Source organism: Anolis carolinensis, chromosome 2, assembly GCF_035594765.1.
Source record: "Anolis carolinensis isolate JA03-04 chromosome 2, rAnoCar3.1.pri, whole genome shotgun sequence".
In the NCBI taxonomy this organism is placed as follows: domain Eukaryota; kingdom Metazoa; phylum Chordata; class Lepidosauria; order Squamata; family Dactyloidae; genus Anolis; species Anolis carolinensis.
This window is the reverse complement of record NC_085842.1, coordinates 40,559,974-40,583,236: the sequence shown is the minus strand read 5'-3', so window position 1 is coordinate 40,583,236 and position 23,263 is coordinate 40,559,974. Positions and strand designations below refer to the sequence as shown.

At 37.5% G+C, this 23,263-nt stretch overlaps 1 protein-coding gene across 2 annotated transcripts in view; it reads right to left on the bottom strand.

The window, feature by feature from the left end:
• The window catches only part of atxn7 (ataxin 7), a 150,980-nt gene that overhangs the window by 63,663 nt on the left and 64,054 nt on the right, over positions 1-23,263 (bottom strand). For both annotated transcript variants that reach the window (XM_062969679.1, XM_062969680.1), the window contains one exon: positions 10,629-10,733. In XM_062969679.1, coding sequence (XP_062825749.1) covers positions 10,629-10,733 — 105 coding nt within the window. The remainder of the gene's footprint in view (positions 1-10,628; positions 10,734-23,263) is intronic.

Genomic DNA, 23,263 nt, shown 5'->3' with positions numbered 1-23,263 from the left:
AGAAATTAAATCAGCCATTACTAGAACTAGAGCTTAAAATCCAGCTGCTAGAATTTGGAGTTGCTGAAGTATTGCTGGAATAATGGAGAGGTATTTATATGAAATTGGAAGGAGTTTCTAATGAAAATTTGCTAAACTGTAAAATTAACGCAGGCCTTTTGGTAGTTAGCCACAACATGTGCTTGTCTAACATCAGTTTGATAGGCTGAGTGTCCCTTTTGTGAAGACACAGAGGAACTACAGATTTTATTTTGGCAACTAGATCACACCAGATGGGGGATTTAGAGTTCCGGATACCACATAAAGCCCAACAAGCTTTTCAAAAACTATTTTTAAACTAATTACAATTTGAGGTAAAAGTATTAGCTAAAAGTGTCTTATTCCAATTGATGTCATGAAGTGTATCACTGGGACAAAAACATACCCAAATGCCTTTCCACAACCCAATATCTGTGCAAAGGCGAGAGTACATATTTTTGTGCCTTCATATCGCCTGTCAACCTGTAGTGACTGCATGAATTTTATAGGATTTTCTAGGCAAGGAATACTTCCAAGGAACACTTTTGCAGGGTCTTCATTTAAAATATGTGCAAGCGATACAATGGCCGGTATTCCATTCCAAACATCATGATAAGGACTTTACTCTGCACCATTAAAATGCTAAGTATCATAAGCATGGATTTTATTAAAATGTGTATCCACGTGTTGACATTCTCTGCCACTTGTTATAATGAAGTGCTCAATATATCGCACATTTTCGTATGAATTTTATTCCACCAAACCACCCTCAACAGTTGTGCCTGACTCAGTGGCAACTTCTATAGATAAAACATGAAAGCCACGTGAAAGACATTTTCTAGATTGTTTCACAATGGAGTACATCTACATTTTCCCCAAGGGGGGAGGGAGGTGCATACTGCTTGTTCAGCAGGAAAAGTACACAAAATATCTCTGTGGAGCAAGACACAGAATGAGAATTATAAGCACTAACCAATCATATTTAAATTTAAGTAATTTAAATATGCTAATGTGATTCTGCCAATGCTGAATCTGACTAGGAAAGCCTTCAAGTCTGCAAATATTGCCTAAAAAGGACGGGATGAAGTCTGCATTCTCCTTTAAGGTCAGACCTGAACCACATAAGAAATACTGCATCCTGCTGTGACTTTAAGTAAACATTTAACTGCATCTGCTGGCAAATCTTTCCAGCATTCCAGCTGCCACTGCGTACAGTGGATCCAAAAGCAGCTGCATTCCATGATTTTTATATATGTTTTGAATTTTGACTTATAACTTTTGTTGCAGTTAATGAAAACTATGGCTTGGCATTATCTCTTGAAGATTACACATTCAAATTTTGGAGTATATCTTCTGTAAACAGAAAATAACAAAAAATCCTGGAGCATGTTAAAGAGTAACACATTTATCACAGTGCAAGTTTATATTAACCATAGGCCATTTCACCAGATAAATGAAGTAGTTCATTATTAAGGACCTACAAGAGGTTCCTCCACACTCCACTGCACTGCAACAAACTAACATATTTCACTTTAGTTGAAACAGAGTAATACTGCAAATACATTAAGAACGAAACTGTAAATACAAGGCTGGAAAAAGTAATCACTGTTACTCTAATCCTTCCAAAAATAATACATGCCAATATTTACTTTTCTTCCCTGGTGATAGACAATCCCATACACTGTTGACTAGCTTTTAAACTTAGATTGTTATAAACATCCTTATATTGTCATAGATGATTATAAATAAGTATCTTCAGGAATATTCATTTACTATGTTTCTGTTTAAAGTATTTGAGGGTTTTTTTTTTGTTTGCAACAATCCATTAATTATTTACCATTTTGAAAAGTACAAAAACATGACAGCGTAACACTTAAAATAATGGCATTTAAAATATTTTGGGGGCAGAAGATTTTTCAAAACTCAGAATCTCTTTCTTGTTAAATTAATATGAAATACATTTAAAAGATACCAAAATGATCGCTCCTTTCAACTACAAAATACACTGAGGTGTCTCTAGATCACATTACAGTATTTTTTTTTTCTTTCTGGTTTGTTTTAATCAGTAAATACTTGTAAAACATTACGCATCTTATGAACTTATGTCATACCTTTATGCAATTACCCATGTATAAATGGGAAAATATCTGGGACATCTGGACTCTTTTTACTAGCACTTTACTGAAAGCATCCTAAAACAGAAATAATGGCAACGACTTGTTTTGGTACCATGTACACCAGTGTTTCCTAAACATTTTGACAGTCTCCCCACAGTTCCAGTACAATTATAATCCAGATGTAAGTCCCACTGAATTTAATGAGTTTTATTCCCTAGTAAACATATATGTGTGTGTGTACAGCCTAAGGCCAACATTCAATAAATATGCTGACAGAGCTCAGGTTTCTGCTATTACATCTCTGCCCTGTAGTCAGGGCAAAGACTATTGCTTAAGGAAACACAGGTTACATCTTCCTGTGATGTCCGCAAGATCTGGATACCTGACCTTTGAGAGCAGATTTTCCAAGTTCTTTTTGGAGATGCTATGTATTATATGAACTGTTCCAAATATTCCTTGGAGAAAAGAACCCTGTCATTACAATAGCCAAATCAAAGCTATCATGTTTCTCAACATTTACTGTTTACTAGCAATAATAATAATAATTTATGTGTAGCAATAAAAAGCGCATGAGTATGTCTGAACATACAAATGATAAAGATTCAGGAACAAAGGAAGCCAGTGCAAATAATGCTCTTGATTGTTTGGATAAATCTCAATTTTTGTAATTATAAAAAATAATGATAAAAAGTTTGTATTCATGTTTGCAGGGTAGTAAGGAACTTGTGATCTCTGAAACAGTTAGTATGGTAAACTTAATAGATGAAGAAGCAGTTTTTGTTCCAACCATTTAGATTATTACCATGAAAATACTGTTTATTTCTACTGCAAAGGTTTTTTGTAATCTTCTACCACTATGTATTGGATTGATTCAATCAAGGAAGTCACAGGCATGAGTTTTCAAGACCTGAGCAGGGCAGTTGGTCTCACATTTAAAATACATTTTATATAAATTGTTGTAGTTATCCCATAACATGCTGTTACCTTTCACCAGTAGTTTAATCAACTACTAATCAACATAAAGCTATGTGGTTTGCATCACCTGTGTATTACATATGGTCTTCCTCCTGTAGCTGCACAAAAGGATGGCCTAGAAGTGATAGATACAGTAGCACGTTGGAGGCAAAGCCTATTTTGAACCTGAAATTTGATGGGCCTCAACAATGGACTCCTTGAAGGACAGCCAGAAACAAATGCTCTTGAAATCTAACACATGTCTACTCAGAAGCAAGCCCAATTGAATCAACCTGAAGACACAATTCTCTGAGCTGGAAGAATGATCCACTTCAACAGGCCCCTACTTCCAAGTAAACAGGCATAGGTTTGTGCTGAGCACACAGAAAGGGAGAATAAATAGAAAAAGGGATTTTCACATGATAACTACTCTTTGTGCTTGCCTCTGACTTAAAACTGAAAACCAAATTAAACTAGCAAACAAACATATATTAATTATATTTTTGCTTAATATAAACATAGGAAGAAAGCTGTCAGCTGCTCAAAGCAACAAGCAATTCTCAAGTACTGTATTAATACTGTACTTTTTACAAGCAAACCAGAAAGACTACTTGAGATAAGTAAAAGCTGACTGTAACTACTGCTTGACTAAAGCGATGTGGAACGACACACCCCTTAGTCAAAAGGGAAACAAAAAGGAGCATGGAAGCAAAAGGGGGAAAATGCAAGGTACTTTTCTTCCTACATGGGTTCAACTTGTGGAGTAACAGTTTTGTTTTAAAAATACTGACAAGTTCTTTTCACATAGCATAGGCATAATATTAGGGGAACCAAAAACTGAACAAAAGTAACCCTCAATATTAGGGGGGAAAGTAATCATAACAGAAGGCAATCTGAACTTTTGCACCCAGACTACTATGAATGTTAAAGGAATAATGGTGAAGTGAATTAAGTTAACACATTCTGACTGCACACACTCATCACATTATCCGAGGCAAAGGAATCACAAAACTCCTAAGCAGCAAAAAAAAACTGATAGGGTGCAAGAGAAATAAAAAGATGACATATTCATTCGAGGAAGGAACACTTGAAGCTGAACCTACAAATTTAGAAAGTAAAGTGGAAACTGCACTCAGAGCACTTGGGAGAAATAAATTACCAGGAACAGATGGCATACCAGTAAAGCAGCTTCAAGCTACAGAAACAGAATCTATTCTAGTTTTAACTAAAATCTGTCAACAAATATGAAAAACAAAACAACTGCCCTCAGATTGGAAATGTTCACTATATATTCCAATTCTTAATAAAGGGGGCACCAAGGACTGCAGTAAAAACAGGACAAATGCATTAATTAATCATGCAAGCGAAGTGGTGCTCAAAACTGCACAACAAAGACTTTTACCATATATGGAACAAGAAATGCCAGATGTTCAAGTTAGGTCCAGGAAAGGAAGGGGCAGTAGAGATCATACTACAGGCATATGCTGAATAATGGTGTACACCAAAGAACTAAACGAAAATCTGTCTGGGGTTTATAAATTATAGCAAAGCCTTTGCCTGTGTACATCATGGAAAACTATGGAGTACTCTCAAAGAAATGGGTATGCTATAACACTTGATAGTCCTGATGCATAACCTGTACTCAGGACAAGAGGCTACAATCAGAATAGAATCACAGAATCACAGAATCATAGAATAGTAGAGTTGGAAGAGACCTCATGGGCCATCTAGTCCAACCCCCTGCTAAGAAGCAGGAAATCTCATTCAAAGCACCCCCGACATATGGCCATCCAGCCTCTGCTTAAAAGCCTCCAAAAAAGGAGCCTCCACCACAGTCCGGGGCAGAGAGTTCCACTGCCGAACAGCTCTCACAGTGAGGAAGTTCTTCCTGATGTTCAGGTGGAATCTCCTTTCCTGTAGTTTGAAGCCATTGTTCCTAGTCTCCAGGGCAGCAGAAAACAAGCTTGCTCCCTCCTCCCTATGACTTCCCCTCACATATTTATACATGGCTATCATGTCTCCTATCAGCCTTCTCTTTTGCAGGCTAAACATGCCCAGCTCTTTAAGCCGCTCCTCATAGGGCTTGTTCTCCAGACCCTTAATCATTTTAGTTGCCCTCCTCTGGACACTTTCCAGCTTGTCAACATCTCCCTTCAGCTGCAGCGCCCAGAATTAGACACAGTATTCCAGGTGTGGTCTGTCCAAGGCAGAATAGAGGGGGAGCATGACTTCCCTGAATCTAGATGTTATACCCCTATTTATGCAGGCCAAAATCCCATTGGCTTTTTTAGCTGCCACATCACATTGTTGGCTCATGTTTAACTTGTTGTCCATGAGGACCCCAAGGTCTTTTTCACACATACTGCTGTCAAGCCAGGCGTCCCCCATTCTGTATCTTTACATTCCATTTTTTATGCAAGTGAAGTATCTTGCATTTGTCCCTGTTGAACTTCATTTTGTTAGTTTCGGCCCATCTCTCTAGTCTGTCAAGATCGTTTTGAATTCTGCTCCTGTCTTCTGGAGTGTTAGCTATCCCTCCCAGTTTGGTGTCGTCTGCAAATTTGATGATCGTGCCTTCTAACCCTTCATCTAAGTCGTTAATAAAGATGTTGAACAGAACCGGGCCCAGGACGGAGCCCTGCGGCACTCCACTTGTCACTTCTTTCCATGATGAAGACGGCGCATTGGTGAGCACCCTTTGGGTTCGTTCACTTAGACAATAACGCATCCACCTAACCGTAGTTTTGTCTAGCCCACATTTTACTAGTTTGTTTGCCAGAAGGTCGTGGGGGACTTTGTCGAAGGCCTTACTGAAATCCAGGTACGCTACATCCACAGCATTCCCTGTTATCGACCCAACTCGTAACTCTATTGAAAAAAGAGATCAGATTAGTCTGGCATGACTTGTTTTTGGTAAATCCGTGTTGACTATTAGCAATGACCGCATTTGTTTCTAAGTGTTCGCAGACCACTTCCTTAATGATCTTTTCCAGAATCTTGCCTGGTATCGACGTGAAGCTGATCGGACGGTAATTGTTTGGGTCGTTCTTTTTTCCCTTCTTGAATATAGGGACCACATTCGCCCTCCTCCAATCTGCTGGGACTTCTCCCGTTCTCCAAGAACTCTTGAAGATAATTGCCAGTGGTTCTGAAATAACTTCCGCTAGTTCCTTCAATACTCTTGGAAGTAGTTGGCCCTAGGGACTTGAATTCGTTTACAGTGGCCAGGTGTTCCTGGACAACTTGTTTCCCTATTTGGGGTTAGATTTCCCCCAATCCTTCGTCCATTCCATGTTGCTGAGGTTGAAGATGGCTTTCTTTTTGTGAGAAGACCAAGGCAAAGAAAGCATTAAGTAGTTCTGCCTTTTCCCTGTCCCCTGTCACCATCACCCCATCTTCTCCTCGCAGTGGCCCTATTGCCTCCTTTTTCTTCCTTTTTCTACCAACGTAAGCAAAAAAGCCTTTTTTGTTGTTTTTTATGTCCCTGGCAAGCCTGAGCTCATTTTGCGCTTTAGCCTTGCTAACCTTTTCCCTACAGGTGTTGGCTATACGTTTGAATTCTTCTTTGGTGATTTCTCCCCTTTTCCACTTCTTGTGCATGTCACTTTTGAGTCTTAGCTCGGTTAGAAGTTCTTTGGACATCCATTCTGGCTTCTTTACACTTGTCTTATTTTTTTTCTTTGTTGGCACTGTTTGCATTTGTGCCTTGAGTATTTCACTTTTTAAAAACTCCCATCTATCCTTAACTCCCTTGTCTTTTAATATTGGTGTCCATGGAAATTCCTTCATTTTTTGGAAGTCAGCTCTCTTAAAGTCCAGAAAGTGTGTTTGACTTGTCTTAGTTTCAGCCTTCTTTTGTATGGCAAACTGCAGGAGCACATGGTCACTTGCCCCTAAGGATCCAACCACTTCAACTGTATTGATCAGGTCTTCCACATTTGTTAAGATTAGATCAAGAGTAGCCGATCCCCTTGTTGCCTCTTCTACCTTCTGGACCATAAAATTGTCTGCAAGGCATGTAAGGTATTTGTTGGACTTTGTACTCTTGGCCGAGTTTGTTTTCCAGCAGCTATCGGGATAGTTGAAATTGCCCATGACTACTATATCTCTTATTTGTGCCTGTTTGGTCAGCTGTTGACAGAAGGCTTCATCAAGTCCTTCATCCTGACTCAGAGGTCTGTAGTAGACACCCACAACAAGATCTTTTTGAGTCCCGGTTCCACTGATTCTTATCCAGATGCTTTCAAGCTGGTTTCCGGGATTACAGTCTTGCATTTCTTCTGCAACATAACTGTTTTTGACATATAAAGCTACTCCCTCTCCTCTCCCCTTTGTTCTATTTCTGTGAAAGAGGTTATAGCCCTCAATGGCTAAATTCCAGTGATGTGAGTCATCCCACCAGGTTTCAGTGATGCCTATGACATCGTATGTGTGGTGCTGTGCTAAGAGTTGGAGTTCGTCTTGCTTATTTCCCATGCTCTGTGCATTAGTGTAAAGACATGTAAGCCCCTGTGACCTCCCCTCGAGCTGTTTATTTGAGATTATTGTGCTCTCTGTACTTGGTCCTTGCTGTGTTTGTGCAGCCCTCCATTTAGCCTTTTGGCGGTTCCCTGTGGTTATGGGTAATATAGTGTTCGCCAGGCTGTTGTTCCCGTCCCCCAGTGGATCTAGTTTAAAGTGCGCCTGATGAGGTTTGTGAGTCTGTGTGCAAAAAGATGTTTTCCTACTTGTGTGAGATGCACCCCATCACTTGCCAGTAGGCCACCCTCCTGGAAGAGTAGGCCATGGTCGAGGAAGCCAAAACGCTCCTCCTGACACCATTTTCTGAGCCAGTTATTGACCTGTACTATTTTTCTGGCCCTTGTAGAGCCATATGAGAATATGGAGAAAGACAAGTCCAATTGGCCAGTGGGATCAGTGAAGGCTGCATATTATCATATGCTGAAAATATACGTATAAAGCAGGATTAAACTCAGAAGGAGGAGGTGTAAAAAATGGAGAGGGAAACACTTACAATTTAAGATATACCAATGATACCATATTACTAGCAAAAAATTGAAAATACGTGGAATTATTACTGAAAAAAATTATGGAAGAAGTAGAAAGGCAGTTTTACACCTAAGCATTAAGACCAGATATAGTTTACATAAATTTAAAGCAGAGAATGAAGACACTGAAACAGTTCAAGATTTACCATACCATGGCTCAGTTCTTAATCAGAATGGAGACTATAGACAATAATAAGACAAACTCTAGGAAGGGCAAATACAAAAGAATTGGAGAAGATCCTTAAGTATCAAGATGTATATTTGAATACTGAAGTTAAAGGTAAAGATAAAAGCTTTCCCCTGACATTAAGTCTAGTTGTGTCCAATTTGAATCGCTGACCTTTCGGTCAGCAAGTTCAGCAGCTCAGCGGTTTAACCCACTGTGCCACTGGGGGCTCCACAGAAGTTAGGATTGTCCATTATATTGGAGTCAACCTGACAGCAGTTAACAACAAGGTGCAAAATGAACTTCAAAAGTATGTGATTGCAGCAGTTCATAAGTTACAAGAATTGCTCACAGATACAAACATTGCCAAATGATTAAAGGCATAATCCTAAGTGTATTTTTAATGCATTGGCTAGATATGTGAAGGTTGTGGAAGGGGATCCAGGCAAAAGCCCCTCTAAACTCTGTTTTTACCCCAAAACCCATTTTTGTAGAAAATGATGAAAAATATGTATTATGGAATACTTTCTTTGAGAAATATCTTTGAAAAATATCAATAAAATACTTAAGATAAGGTAATCATATATTTACTCTATCCACCTTATTTCTAAAAATTATAGCGCAAGTAGACATTTATGTCAGATTATGTATTAAATTATTATAATTGCTGGCCTTGGTTCATTTTTGTCAGTTCTTTTGGTGAAAATGAGTGCTTGATAAATGCTTGGAAAATTAACGGAACCAAAATAATATTCTTTGTCGTATTCAGGTTTATAGTTTCCTCAGCATTTAATAGGGTGGTTTTTTGCCCACTTCTCATAAATTGGCAAAGGTAAAGTGGTTTATCATTCACATTTTCCTTACAGTTCATGACCTAGTTGCACCATTTCTAATAATAATATTTTAAAAACTAAATTCCATTTGTAATTATTTCCTGGAAACCACAGTATCAAATAGGATATTTGATATCAAGCCAAATTACACACAGTGCACTTTATGTGCCTAAAATAACAAAATAACTTTCAATCTAAAAAGCATGCCAATATTGCATTCTTTAATCTTTCTAAATGTGTCCACTGTTTTCCAAACAAAACCTGAAAATAAAATCTTTAGCATTGGCATGGGGAGAGGGAGCCTGTGACCTGGTTTCAAGAAGACCATGACCACAACTCTATCCTTTGTATGAGATTAAGAGAACCCCAAGATATACTTAGAGGCAATGATTATATTATAATTCACCTGCATATCTCTGTGTATATAAAGCCACCTGTTAATGCAAACTTCTTAGCGCGACACTGAATTGCCACTACCATTATACCAGGTCTGTAACAAGCATAAAATGGTTGCATCAGAAGCTCAATGTTGAGATAACATCTGAATACTAGCAACTGCTTGATGTTGACAGGACTATCACATTAGAGAAAATGCTGTATAAAACAAAAGCTCAGCACTGAATTTATGCCAGCAGAGGTAAATGAGCTTTCTCCTCCTGCCCTCAGATGCCCTAACAGTTTGTCCTAAAGACCTGGGAAACTCTTTGGCACAGCTTTTCAGTGCCATGGGCAGGTACAAGGACTAATAGCACAAATACCAAATGGGTGTCATATTGGATTTGTATCATACCTGAGAATACCAAAATATGCTAAAACAATATAAAAGGCTAATTGTGTAACATAAGGAAAATGGCTAGAAGAGCAACTGATAATTTTGCAACTGCCTGAAATTATCACTCAATTGCGTATGATAAATAACAAAATAACTGAATACAATACATAGCACTTTGATTTTCTCAGCATAAGCATCTGAGCTAGTATCACTTTGTACAATTAAACTACTGAAAGCAACAGGGTTCCACTAAAAAAAACCCCATAATGTTATACATTATGTTACAGTTCACCTTTTAAAAACATGTTGTATTATTAGAATTGTTTAAGTGGTTCCAAATGTTACCAGTAAAATTTCCTTACTGGGAATTTTATTTCATTCTGATGATGTAAGAAAACAACATATATCACACTTAATCAACACTCATTACTTGAAATAACAGGAGAGAAGAACAATGCTACCATTTAGATGTAGACATTACATAACTACTTTTCATCAAGCAACTTGGTTACCCCTTGAAGAAAAGAACCAGAAATTTACAGGCATTGACTTTATAATTTCCCATAAAAACAAATTCATATTTATATTTATAATATATTTATATAACAACATATGCAGCACCAGATTTAAAGATCAGAGGGAGAGCGATAACTGAAAATTGCCAGGCTTAATCTGGGCTTCACCTCACCCCTAAAGATTAAAACAAAGTTCAGCACTTACCATAATGTGATTGAAATGCCTGTGGTTTCACAACCTGATTACAGTGGTTACACATCACCAAATAGAAATCATCATGCGCTGGACAAAGACCAAATATTGGCATATCTAGAATAAAAAAGACAAAACACAGTATGTCTAAAAGCTGGTCACAAGAACTCTGCATTTTAAATAGAAGAAGTGTATGATGTCACTACTAGTAAATCACGGAGGCCTAGCCTTTCAAAGGTAGCCCTTGGGGCTGAAGAACTGAACATGAAATTGCAATGAAACGCAACATTACAAAAACGTATTATTGTCTTTCGAATAAATTATAGAAGTGCTTTCTTTCAGTCAATATCTACAGGCAGAGTGATTTTGTATCATCTTAAGCACTTTATAATTTTTCAAACAGAACTTTGGACAGAACACACAAACAACCTATAGTGAGATAGTGACATGATTTTCACCACAGGTTCTTTACATGATGTTTTAAATTGCATGTGAAGGTTTAAATTTTATACAGAAAATATGAAGGTTTTATTTTCATACAGAAAATATGAAAATACTTCTAAGTTTCTAAGTGTATGCATACTTCCTTTGCTATTGAACTAACAATGAAAACTAACCTTTTTCTCAAAATGCACAGGATTGGGTTGAGTATGTTCTGAAGGAATTCCAATTGTTGTATTCAACTGCAAACCATATCCAAACCATTTATTACCATAGTATAAAAGAGACTGAAGAGGAGCTAACATGGGGGTGCATTCTAGGGGTATATCTACACTGTAGAATTAGTGAAAGTGATTTGGAATCACTTTAACTATTTATTTATTTATTTATTTATTTATTTACATCACTTTTACCCCGCCTTTCTCTCCGAGGAGACTCACAAGCGGCTTACAGTAAATAGGCAAAAATTCAATGCCTAAAAACAATGTAAAAACAACAATTCATATAAAACAATCTACAAAACAACAGTTCATATAAAACAGATACCATTACAAAATAAAATCACATTATATAAAATTTTAAGAATGTCCAAGATTAAAACTACTATGTCTCAATGCCACAGAATCATGGGATTTGTAGTTTTACAAAGCCTTATCTGTCAAAGAGTGCTGGTGCCTCACCAAACTACAAATCCCAGAATTCCTAAGCACTGGATCACAGCAGTTAAAGTGGTATCAAGCTGTATTAATTCTACAGTATAGGCAAAGGTAAAGGTTTTCCCCTGACATTAGTCGTGTTCAACTCTGAGGGTTGGTGCTCATCTCCATTTCTAAGCCAAAGAGCTGGTGTTGTCCGTAAACACCTCCAAGATCATGTGGCCAGGATGACTACATGGAACGCCGTTACCTTCCCGCCGGAGCAGTACCTACTGATCTACTCACATTTGCATGTTTTCGAACTGCTAGGTTGGAAGAAACTGGGATTAACAGTGGGAGCTCACCCCACTCGCTGGATTCGAACCGCTGATCTTTCAGGCAGCAAGTTCAGCAACTCAGCGGTTTAACCTGCTGTGCCACTAGGGGCTCCACTCAAAGTTAAATAAATAAAACTTCCATTACCACATAGTTTTTAAAAAATATGTTCGGAAAATTCAAGTAGTATTTTTAAAAAGATTTGAAGGACTTTTAGTGCAATCTAGACAAAACAAAGTATGCCATATAAACAGGGTGCACTTTTAGAGTCCGAAACTGATATACAATATAATACAATATACAATATAATAAAACATAATTATTTTAACAAGCATATCCTGCATAATCAATACAGATGAAATGCTGGGAAACCACTGCCATATACCTTCCAAGCAAGAATATAACAATGATGCTTATATACCAAAAGATAATTAACAAGATTTTAGTATGCATGTTATTTGCCAAATAAAATTCAAAGCTGTTAGATTATTATCGACAGTTGCAGTTCAACAACCTGTGGAGGGCTACAGGATTCACTGTATTCAACCAGGGGGACTGTGGTTTTTTAAACATTTATAAACAAACTAACATCTGAAATCACAGTTTGCCTTTATTTTATTCTCACTCCTTTTTAAAAGCAATCCACAATTCCACATGTCAACTTTACAAGGAAATAAAGTAAGTTTAACTTTATTTTAAAGTTGTTTAAATACAAAAGATTGAAGTTCCTTCACGCTTTTTTAAAATGCCTGACTCAGCCCTCTGTGCCCAGGGCATGGCTGCACTGGTATTACACGTGCCAGTCAAGTTCCTGCGTCATCCATTTAATTTGAATATTTGGCAATACTCAATAATTAAAATAGTTGTAAGAGATGCACAATGAACAGCTAAATCATCTCCTTTCTTTAGGCAGCAAGACAACCTATGCAATACGGGTCATTCTCAGTTCTGTAATGAGATTAGAATAGGTGTATCCTATGACAGAATGACATTAAGAATGACTGTTCTCTGGACAAAGAAAAAACAAAACTAACACAGATCAAATAAAATTAAGAACTCAAAAAGACTTCCATGGTGGCCAGAGTACGATTTTCTCACTTAGTACTGACTATTGATATAATAAATCTGCCACTGAATACTTAAACAGAGGCTTATAACCAAAATTATCAGCCACTAGGCCTCCATAAAAAGCAAACACCCTTCATTAGCTCTAATATGAGCTGCTACAACTACATTTGCATAGAAAACAGGATCCTGTGAATGACTTGGTGATTCAAGAAGTGCTGGAACACCACAGAAGTAGTCTGTATACTATTAAACTGCTATTAAACTGCTCGTAATTCACCCCCCCCCCCCCAAAGTAGAATCTGAACTTTAATCCGTACTTAACTCATTTTCGTTCCCAGTCCCCAATTTACATGAACAAACCCTAGAGCTATTTACAGTAGTTCTTTCATTACATTAAACATAATGTATTACACAATTCTTTCTGGAACTGAAATCAATTTTTAACCTTGCTGACTTATCATAATCAAAAGAAATTACATGTATCAAGAAACACATTTTTCCTGAATGTTACACCTAACAGGAGCCTAATACCAAAACAGAGTATAAACTTCCCTATTGAGACTTTGCAATATGGACAAAGGACATAAATAATAAACTTGAGGTGAATATAAACAACTATACTGAAGAATGGCAAATTTAGATAGATCAAGGAATAAAAGCAAAAAGACAAGATTGAAGAGACTCAAATACTCAAGATATACTCAAATTTGTATCCATTTGCCATCTACTGCATGACTGTTTATATATTTTAAAAAGATTAATAATGCAAAGATCTTGTTCTGACTGAAATATTTCAAAACTTTCTGGTTTTAAAAAATAAAATATGTTTGCTGTCAATATCCATGGAATAGAGGAAAGAGATAGCACTATCCCTATTGTCAGCAATGGCACATTAACTATAATTATCATTTTAGTTGTAAAATTTACTAATACTTCTATAAGAAAGGTTCACTGGCACACCACAAATTTGTAACAGAATGTCATAGTGCTTATAAATTAATCCCAGTATCACATTTTATTCCCTCTCCTCTTGCAACAATACAAGTAATATATGTTCAGTATCAACAAACATTGCACTTCTTTCAATTAAACAGATGAGTTCAGTGCTTTCATTCTTTACTAAGTGGAAGAGTGGGATAAGGATGGATGGGAGTTTTTCAAAAGTGAAATACTCAAGGCGCAAATGCAAACAGTGCCAACAAAGAAGAAAAATAAGACAAGTGCAAAGAAGCCAGAATGGATGTCCAAAGAACTTCTAACTGAGCTAAAGCTCAAAAGTGACATGCACAAGAAGTGGAAAAGGGGAGAAATCACCAAAGAAGAATTCAAACGTATAGCCAACACCTGTAGGGAAAAGGTTCGCAAGGCTACAGCGCAAAATGAGCTCAGGCTTGCCAGGGACATAAAAAACAACAAAAAAGGCTTTTTTGCTTACGTTGGTAGAAAAAGGAAGAAAAAGGAGACGATAGGGCCACTGCAAGGAGAAGATGGGGTGATGGTGACAGGGGATAGGGAAAAGACAGAACTGCTTAATGCCTTCTTTGCCTCGGTCTTCTCACAAAAAGAAAGCCATCTTCAACCTCAACAACATGGACGAAGGATTGGGGGAAATCCAACCCCAAATAGGGAAACAAGTTGTCCAGGAACACCTGGCCACTCTAAACGAATTCAAGTCCCCAGGGCCAGATCAGCTACATCCAAGAGTACTGAAGGAACTAGCGGAAGTTATTTCAGAACCACTGGCAATTATCTTCGAGAGTTCTTGGAGAACGGGAGAAGTCCCAGCAGATTGGAGGAGGGCGAATGTGGTCCCTATCTTCAAGAAGGGAAAAAAGAACGACCCAAACAATTACCGTCCGGTCAGCCTCACATCAATACCAGGCAAAATTCTGGAAAAGATCATTAAGGAAGTGGTCTGCGAACACTTAGAAACAAATGCGGTCATTGCTAATAGTCAACACGGATTTACCAAAAACAAGTCATGCCAGACTAATCTGATCTCTTTTTTCGATAGAGTTACGAGTTGGGTCGATACAGGGAATGCTGTGGATGTAGCCTACCTGGATTTCAGTAAGGCCTTCGACAAAGTCCCCCACGACCTTCTGGCAAGGAAACTAGTAAAATGTGGGCTAGACAAAACTACGGTTAGGTGGATCTGTAATTGGCTAAGCGAACGAACCCAAAGGGTGCTCACCAATGCGTCGTCTTCATCATGGAAAGAAGTGACAAGTGGAGTGCCGCAGGGCTCCGTCCTGGGCCCGGTTCTGTTCAACATCTTTATTAACGACTTAGACGAAGGGTTAGAAGGCACGATCATCAAGTTTGCAGACGACACAAAACTGGGAGGGATAGCTAACACTCCAGAAGACAGGAGCAGAATTCAAAACGATCTTGACAGACTAGAGAGATGGGCCGAAACTAACAAAATGAAGTTCAACAAGGACAAATGCAAGATACTTGACTTCGGCAGAAAAAATGGAAATCAAAGATACAGAATGGGGGACGCCTGGCTTGACAGCAGTGTGTGCGAAAAAGACCTTGGAGTACTTGTGGACAACAAGTTAAACATGAGCCAACAATGTGATGCGGCTGCTAAAAAAGCCAATGGGATTTTGGCCTGCATCAATAGGGGAATAGCGTCTAGATCCAGGGAAGTTATGCTCCCCCTCTATTCTGCCTTGGACAGACCACACCTGGAATACTGTGTCCAATTTTGGGCACCACAGTTGAAGGGAGATGTTGACAAGCTGGAAAGCGTCCAGAGGAGGGCAACTAAAATGATTAAGGGTCTGGAGAACAAGGCCTATGAGGAGCGGCTTAAAGAGCTGGGCATGTTTAGCCTGCAGAAGAGAAGGTTGAGAGGAGACATGATAGCCAGGTATAAATATGTGAGGGGAAGTCATAGGGAGGAGGGAGCAAGCTTGTTTTCTGCTGCCCTGCAGACTAGGACACGGAACAATGGCTTCAAACTACAGGAAAGGAGATTCCACCTGAACATCAGGAAGAACTTCCTCACTGTGAGAGCTGTTCGACAGTGGAACTCTCTCCCCGGGGCCGTGGTAGAGGCTACTTCTTTGGAGGCTTTTAAGCAGAGGCTGGATGGCCATCTGTCGGGGGTGCTTTGAATGCGATTTCCTGCTTCTTAGCAGGGGGTTGGACTGGATGGCCCATGTGGTCTCTTCCGACTCTACTATTCTATGATTCTATGACTCTATGATTCTATAAGGCAAGATAAGAAACCAGAGACACAGATATCTTCCGTTTTGTTTAACAAGCTCATGAACCTTATTCCTGTTTTTGTTCTACAGCCAGGCAAAGACCTTTCTATTCCAGTAGGTTTTTGACAGTGAGTTGGTTGCAGAGCAAGTGCCTTTTAATGGGCGGGTGTTAAGTCTTTTTTCTTGCCACAGTTTTTATTAAAAGAACAGTGATTTAGTATTATAATTTGTTTGATTTGCTATGAGTCCTAGTCTTGGGAGAAAAACAGGATATAAATAAAGTGAATCAACAAATAAGGGGACCTGTCTGAATGTAAGTACTGAGTCATCTGGAGCAAGATCATTTCACCCCGATTCACTGCTGTAAATGAAATTCTGGGTTTCAGATCACAGTTTGTTCCAAACTCTGTCTATAGTTTCCAGTTTGGGATGTAAAATGAACCTCTGATTAATTAATCTAGGAGGCAATCAATTGTGGCACACAGAAAAGGGTGGAGTACATGGGCCCAAGATTTGTGTGCATTCCTCAGCTTGGTAAACAGATACTGTTATGTTAAAGCCTGGTCATATAACAAGGCAGATTGTATGTGGATTTTTTTTTTGTTTGAGCAATCTTATATGGAAAGATTGTGGCACTATAAACTAACCTGGGATTTCAAAAATATAAACAAAAATATCATTGATAGATGTTTGTTCAAAATTTGGTGAATACTGGTTGGAAAAGTATCAACCTAAAACCCACAAACAACTCTCTTAACTAGTTTGATGACAGCTGTTCTTTTATTGCAGAAGAGTTGCGACTCATTTAAAAAAGAAATAACTCCTCAAATACACCACCAAATATATAACCTGTGCTATAAAAATGAGATAAGCCTTTCTGTTTACATGCCTTTGGGATCCCAATTCAACATTTAAAAACTTTGTGTAACCCATCCCCAAAAGCCTGCAAGGAGCATCCTACTGCAAATATAAACAAAGCTTAAAATTACTTCAAATACTAGTCATATGCAATGCTCAGTAATGGAAATTCACTCAATGACCTTGGGCAAGTCACATTCTCTTAGCCTCAAAGGAAGGCCCAGGCAAAGTACTTCTAATCATCTCCTGCCTAGAAAACCCAGTGATAGAGACATCTTAGGATTGCCATAAGTCAGACATTCACACAACAATGTCAACTAAGTAGCAAAAACTACTAAGAAAAAAATTAGGAAATGAAACTATCTTATCTATCATTTTTCAAAATGCCAAAGGCAACATACATTATGAGATGACAGAAATACAAAAATGAAAATTCCATCCAAAGTGGAATAAATATTTGCAAAGACTTCATTGGGAAGCCTGAATAATGCCAAGCTTTCCTATCTTGAAAGTTCTAAAACCAGCTTCTGTGCTCTCTATAAATTACAGACTATCTTCTCATTCAAAAAGCTTGGGCCTGCAAGCTTTTTGGATTTTTCTTGATTTTGAAATAGATATATTCGCATATACTGTACATAATGAGATATCTTAGAGATGGGATTCAAGTCTAAACACAAAATGTATTCATGCACGTTCTACATATAACCTGAAGTGTAACTTCATACATAATACTTTCAATAACTTTGTACCTTAAAAAGGTTTGTGTACATGAATCATCAGAAAAAATGGTGTCACTATCTCAGTCACCCATGTGGACAATTTTGGAGTATTTTGGATTTCTAGATAAGGGATGCGCAATCTGTAATAGTATGATAAATGAACAAAACATAAAATCGGGCAAATGAGGTGGCTACAATGTCAAATTGTAATTCTCTTACGAAGCAGTGACTGTCTCCACAAAGTGAATGCATTTATGCACACAGTTTTTCAGAACATAAAATAGTAAGTTTTAAAATATGAGTACAGTACTTTCATTTTTTAAATATTTAAATATTGTTAAGAAATGATGATGAGTGATCGTAATGTTAAATAAGTCTATCAATGGCAATTAAAATTAATTCTGAAATTGACTGAATTGAACACTGGAATCATACTAATGATTTTGTTTAATATTTCCCTCACCAAATACAGTAGAGTCTCACTTATCCAACATAAACGGGCCGGCAGAACGTTGGATAAGCGAATATGTTGGATAATAAGGAGAGATTAAGAAAAAGCCTATTAAACATCAAAATAGATTATGATTTTATAAATTAAGCACCAAAACATCATGTTATTCAACAAATTTGACAGAAAAAGTAGTTCATTACACATTAATGCTATGTAGTAATTACTGTATTTACGAATTTAGCACCAAAGTATCATGATATATTGAAAACATTTACTACAAAAATGCGTTGGATAATCCAAAACATTGGATAAGTGAGACTCTACTGTAGTTCAAATCAACTACCTGACATACCATTAAAATTTTGAAGATAATTATAAAGCATGCAGAATTAATATGTCATAAATTTAGTACCCAAAAGTAAAAGTCAAGAAAACATGTTAAAGCCAGACTTGATTTACAGTTATTGTTCCATACTAATTTTACCCAAATTTGCATACAAGTTATGGTTTAAAATTGCTTTTACCTATTTTAACTGCTGTTAAACATCTTGCTTTAACCTTTTAAATAATTAATATGCTTCTAGTCTGGTTTTGTTGTTGTTCTGTTATTTTAGTGCTTCCTTTTGCATCAATTAATTACACTCACTTTAATGTATGCTGCCCTGAAAATCTAAGATTTAAGACAGGAATCCATAATTTAAAAAAAAAATGATTGTGGGAATATTTTCAGAAAATAGACATCAGTGCAAGGTCCATAATGCCAGTGTCAAAATGTAGTTTTCAATAATCCTCTGTGCCATACATTGCTAGGCCATACATCTCTATGTCCTGAAACATGGGACACATATCAACATCTGGTTTGAACACAAAAAGCGAGAAATGTGCTCCTTAAATTATGCTGGCACCAAAACATATATACCTTTAATGATGAATAAGCTGTGTTCAGTGGACTTTTTATATGTAACTTGGATGAGTGTATGGAAGCAGCATTGCTTATCAAATCTGCAGATGATATAAAGCTGGGGCAGATATCTAATACCACAGAAGAAAAAAATCACAATTCAAAACTATCTGGTGAAAACCACCTTAGCCCAAATAATCAAGATGAAATTCAATAGAGCTAAGTGTAAATACAAAGTTACCGTAAGTACAAAAATAAAAACATAAGCATAGGATGGGGAAGAACTGGTTTGGCAGCAGTAAATATAAATAGAAGATAGGTGTCTTCACTGATTACAGGATGTATCTTAACTAGAGGAAACTATAGCTGCAAAAATAAGCAACTGCAATCTTGAGCTGCATTAACAGAACTATAGTGTTCCTAACAAGAAGAAGAAAAATGAAACAACATAAATGGGGGAAAGGCAAACAAGAATAGAAGAACTAAAACATTAACTAATTGCTATGAGCCCATTTTTCTTATCTGCTGCAAGCACAGTGGCTATTACTGCTATCAATCTACTGAATCTTCATCACAGAAAACCGAACTGAGATTTATTTGTTTCACACTTCATTCATCTGAAGAGAACTCTAGTTCATGAAACCTTATACTGAATTATAATAAGTGTGTTAATTTTCAAGGCATTTCAGGATTCTTTGTTGTTGATAAAATATAGATACACTCTCAAATAAGTTTAGGCACAAGCATAGTTTAAGGACAGAGATTAAATCTTAAGCCTTAGTAGATAATTTTGCTTTGTTTTTCGATAGATGGACTTTTCATACTTTATAGTAGAAATAATTTTGCACTGCAAAGCACATGACCAAAGACATTGAATGTTGATGCTCTGGCTATTGTAAATGATATGAACAAGCACAATAACATTTAAAATAGTAAAAAGACACCTGTATCTGATGTAGCATTTCTTATAATTATGTAACTATCACAGAATACTAGCATTCTTAGACAGCACAGAATCAAGGGGAAGCACTGAACAGTCCCATTTCATGACAACCTTTCCCCATTTTTTAAATGTTTTGGGCCCCTTCCCCTCTCCTTTTATATAATGGATAAAACAATTTTGTGTTACTAATAAAAATATTTTTTAAAGAAATCAATCTACCAAGATGACACTTTCCCCACTTTTATCCCATGCACAAACCTAGAAAGCATCCTGCAGAAAAAAGGGAGTATTCTCTGTCCTTATATGTATTGTAAGGATCTTCTACAATTAAAGGTCACAAGAAAAATTAAGTATGTCCACTTTCACATGTGCTTATTGTATTTCCACCAGTAAATCCATACTCCACATTTTAAATTACAAGCACATGTATTTGTACTTTGCCCAAAAGCCCAGAGCATTTTAAGTATCTTATAATATCACTGGAGCCCTTAATGTAGCATAAAAAGAGGAAGAACTCTGAGGACTTGAGAACCTCAGAAAATATTCATTTGTCATTTAAGGACAAGAAAAAAGCTTGTTTTGAGAGTAGATGCTTTTTCTCCCTTTTGCTCAGTGGTTCTCAACTTTGGGACTTCCTAATGCTCTGGACTTCAACTCACAAAAGTCTCAGGTGGCATGGTTAGTGATCAGGCATTCTGGGAGCTGGAGTAAAGGATACACCTAAATTGTAAGATTGATGCAGCTTGACACCACTATAACTGCAGTGGCTCAATGCTATACAATTGTGGCAGTAGTATTTTTTACAAGGTTGTAGCCTTCTCTGCTAAAGAGTGCTACTGTCTCATGAATCTACAATGTTCATGATTCCACAGCACTAAATCATGGCAGTTAGTGTCAAACTGCATTAATTCTACAGTGTAGATGCATCCCAAAAATGTGTAAGACTAAAGGTTGAGTATCATTCTTTGTACCAAAGAACCACATGCCAACATACCCTGTCTCCCTGAATCCTCTAGCCATAGTGAGAGATGTATACTCTTTGTGATGAAATTTAAGAAGCACTCACACTGAAATATACACAAAAAAACAGTTTACCATCTATTGCTTTCTAACTGCTAGGTAAAATTCATGGCCTCTTTTTGAAATTCTTTTCAATCCTCCATTGTGAGTAGGACATTTCCTGACTGTACCTAGGAAGTCATAATTATCTTAAGCAAAAGCATGATGAAGTAATGCAGAAAAAGAAAGGGTGTCTTTTAGTTCTGGTATCAGCACTACAGAAGGACTCCTTATTTTTAAATTTCAGATCTGGGTTATACAGACTTTAGTGATTGTTGTCGCCATTATTATTATTATTATTATTATTATTATTATTATTATTATTATTATTATTCCAACTCTTGTACACCCGGGAAACATGGGACGTTTCACAAACACCACTCTCAACTTCTGGAAAGATTCCATCAGCACTGCCTCCAACAAATCCTGAAAATCTCTTGGGAAGACAGGCGGACAAATGTCAGCGTTCTGAAAGAAGCAAAGACCACCAGCACTGAAGCCATGATCCTATGTCATCAGCTTCATTGGACCAGCCACGTTGTTCGAGTGCCTGATCACAGTCTCCCAAAGCAGTTACTTCACCCTCAGCTCAAGAACAGAAAACAGAACGTCAGTGTACAGCAAAAGAGATTTACAAACAAGCTTAAAGCTAATCTTAAAAAATGTAGAATAGACACAGAACTGGGAAACCCTGGCCCTTGAGCGTTTTAACAGGAGGTCAGCTGTTACCAACAGTGCTATGGATTTTGAAGAGGTGCAAATAGAGGGTGAAAGAGAATAATGTGCAAAGAGGAAGGAACGTCAAGCATTGTGCAAGACTATGCGGGTCCAGAATACATCTCTACAGTCACTTATGAACCCCCTTGGAAGACAATCATAATTGGCCACGAGTGATTGTCTATGATGATGATGATTATTTCTTACACACCTTTCCCCAAAGCTCAAGGAGGGGTACAACACAGATTAAGGTACAATTAAAAACTAAAAGCACATAAAACACATGGTAAAAGATCATATCTGCATGATAGCCTATATACAGCTTTGGACTGCATTTTTACAAACGAAACTAGCTAGCAGAAGTAACTTATAGAAACACGATATGAGCTACATTATTTAAACTTATTTCTTAAATTCATGTCTATGTAGGCAATAGTGTAGACTACATTAGTGTTGTTGCCCAACTTGAGAGTCTGTAGACCAGTAGCAATCAATGAGCTGCTGGGTTACCAAGAGAGAAAGAAGCAGCACAAATAGGTTGCTAGTCCATGTCACACCTTCCTAATTTCACCTATCATATAGTTAAGAAACACTGGCCCATAGGAAACTCCCCTCCAAACTTAAGTGGTTAATCTTTCTGCCACACAAGAGAATATTTTGTGGGTCTCTTTTCAAGTTATTTGTAGAAAGTTAGTCCCATGAACTCCCAGAAAGCATGCCTTTCACACACATTATAAACCTCAACACCCTCCAGTATAATTACGCTAAATCTAATTTTTCTGTCATGACTCCGAATGCATGTGATGAAAAACAGGAATGGGAAGATATAGCTTGCAGGTTTCTTATAGCTTCAAAGCCCCACCCCTCCCCCCGCTTTTTGCTACATCACACGGCTCTCCAAAACTCCTTAAAATTTAAAATTGAGGAAATTGAAATGAAAATTTTTCTTTTTAGTACTGTGAGAGAAATAAGATCAGACATTACGAAAGCCATCCACTGCATGACTGTCAGCCTCCTCTCATTAGCCTCAAATCAAGGAAAAGCTTCATGAGAACCACCACTCCTCTTGATGTTCCTCCATCAACAGCAAGAGTATCCCTCTGGGCAGCTAAACCAGGCAATTCCAATTGGATGGCCCCCCATGAGGGTTTGCCTCCAGGGGCAAACCAAGAATGGGCAACTTGGAAGTCCCTAAATAGACTCAGAAGCGGAGTGGGCAGATCTAAAGACAACCTGGCAAGATGGCACTACCTGGAGGAATCCTCCACCTTGTGTGACTGTACTAGACATACACCTTTTTG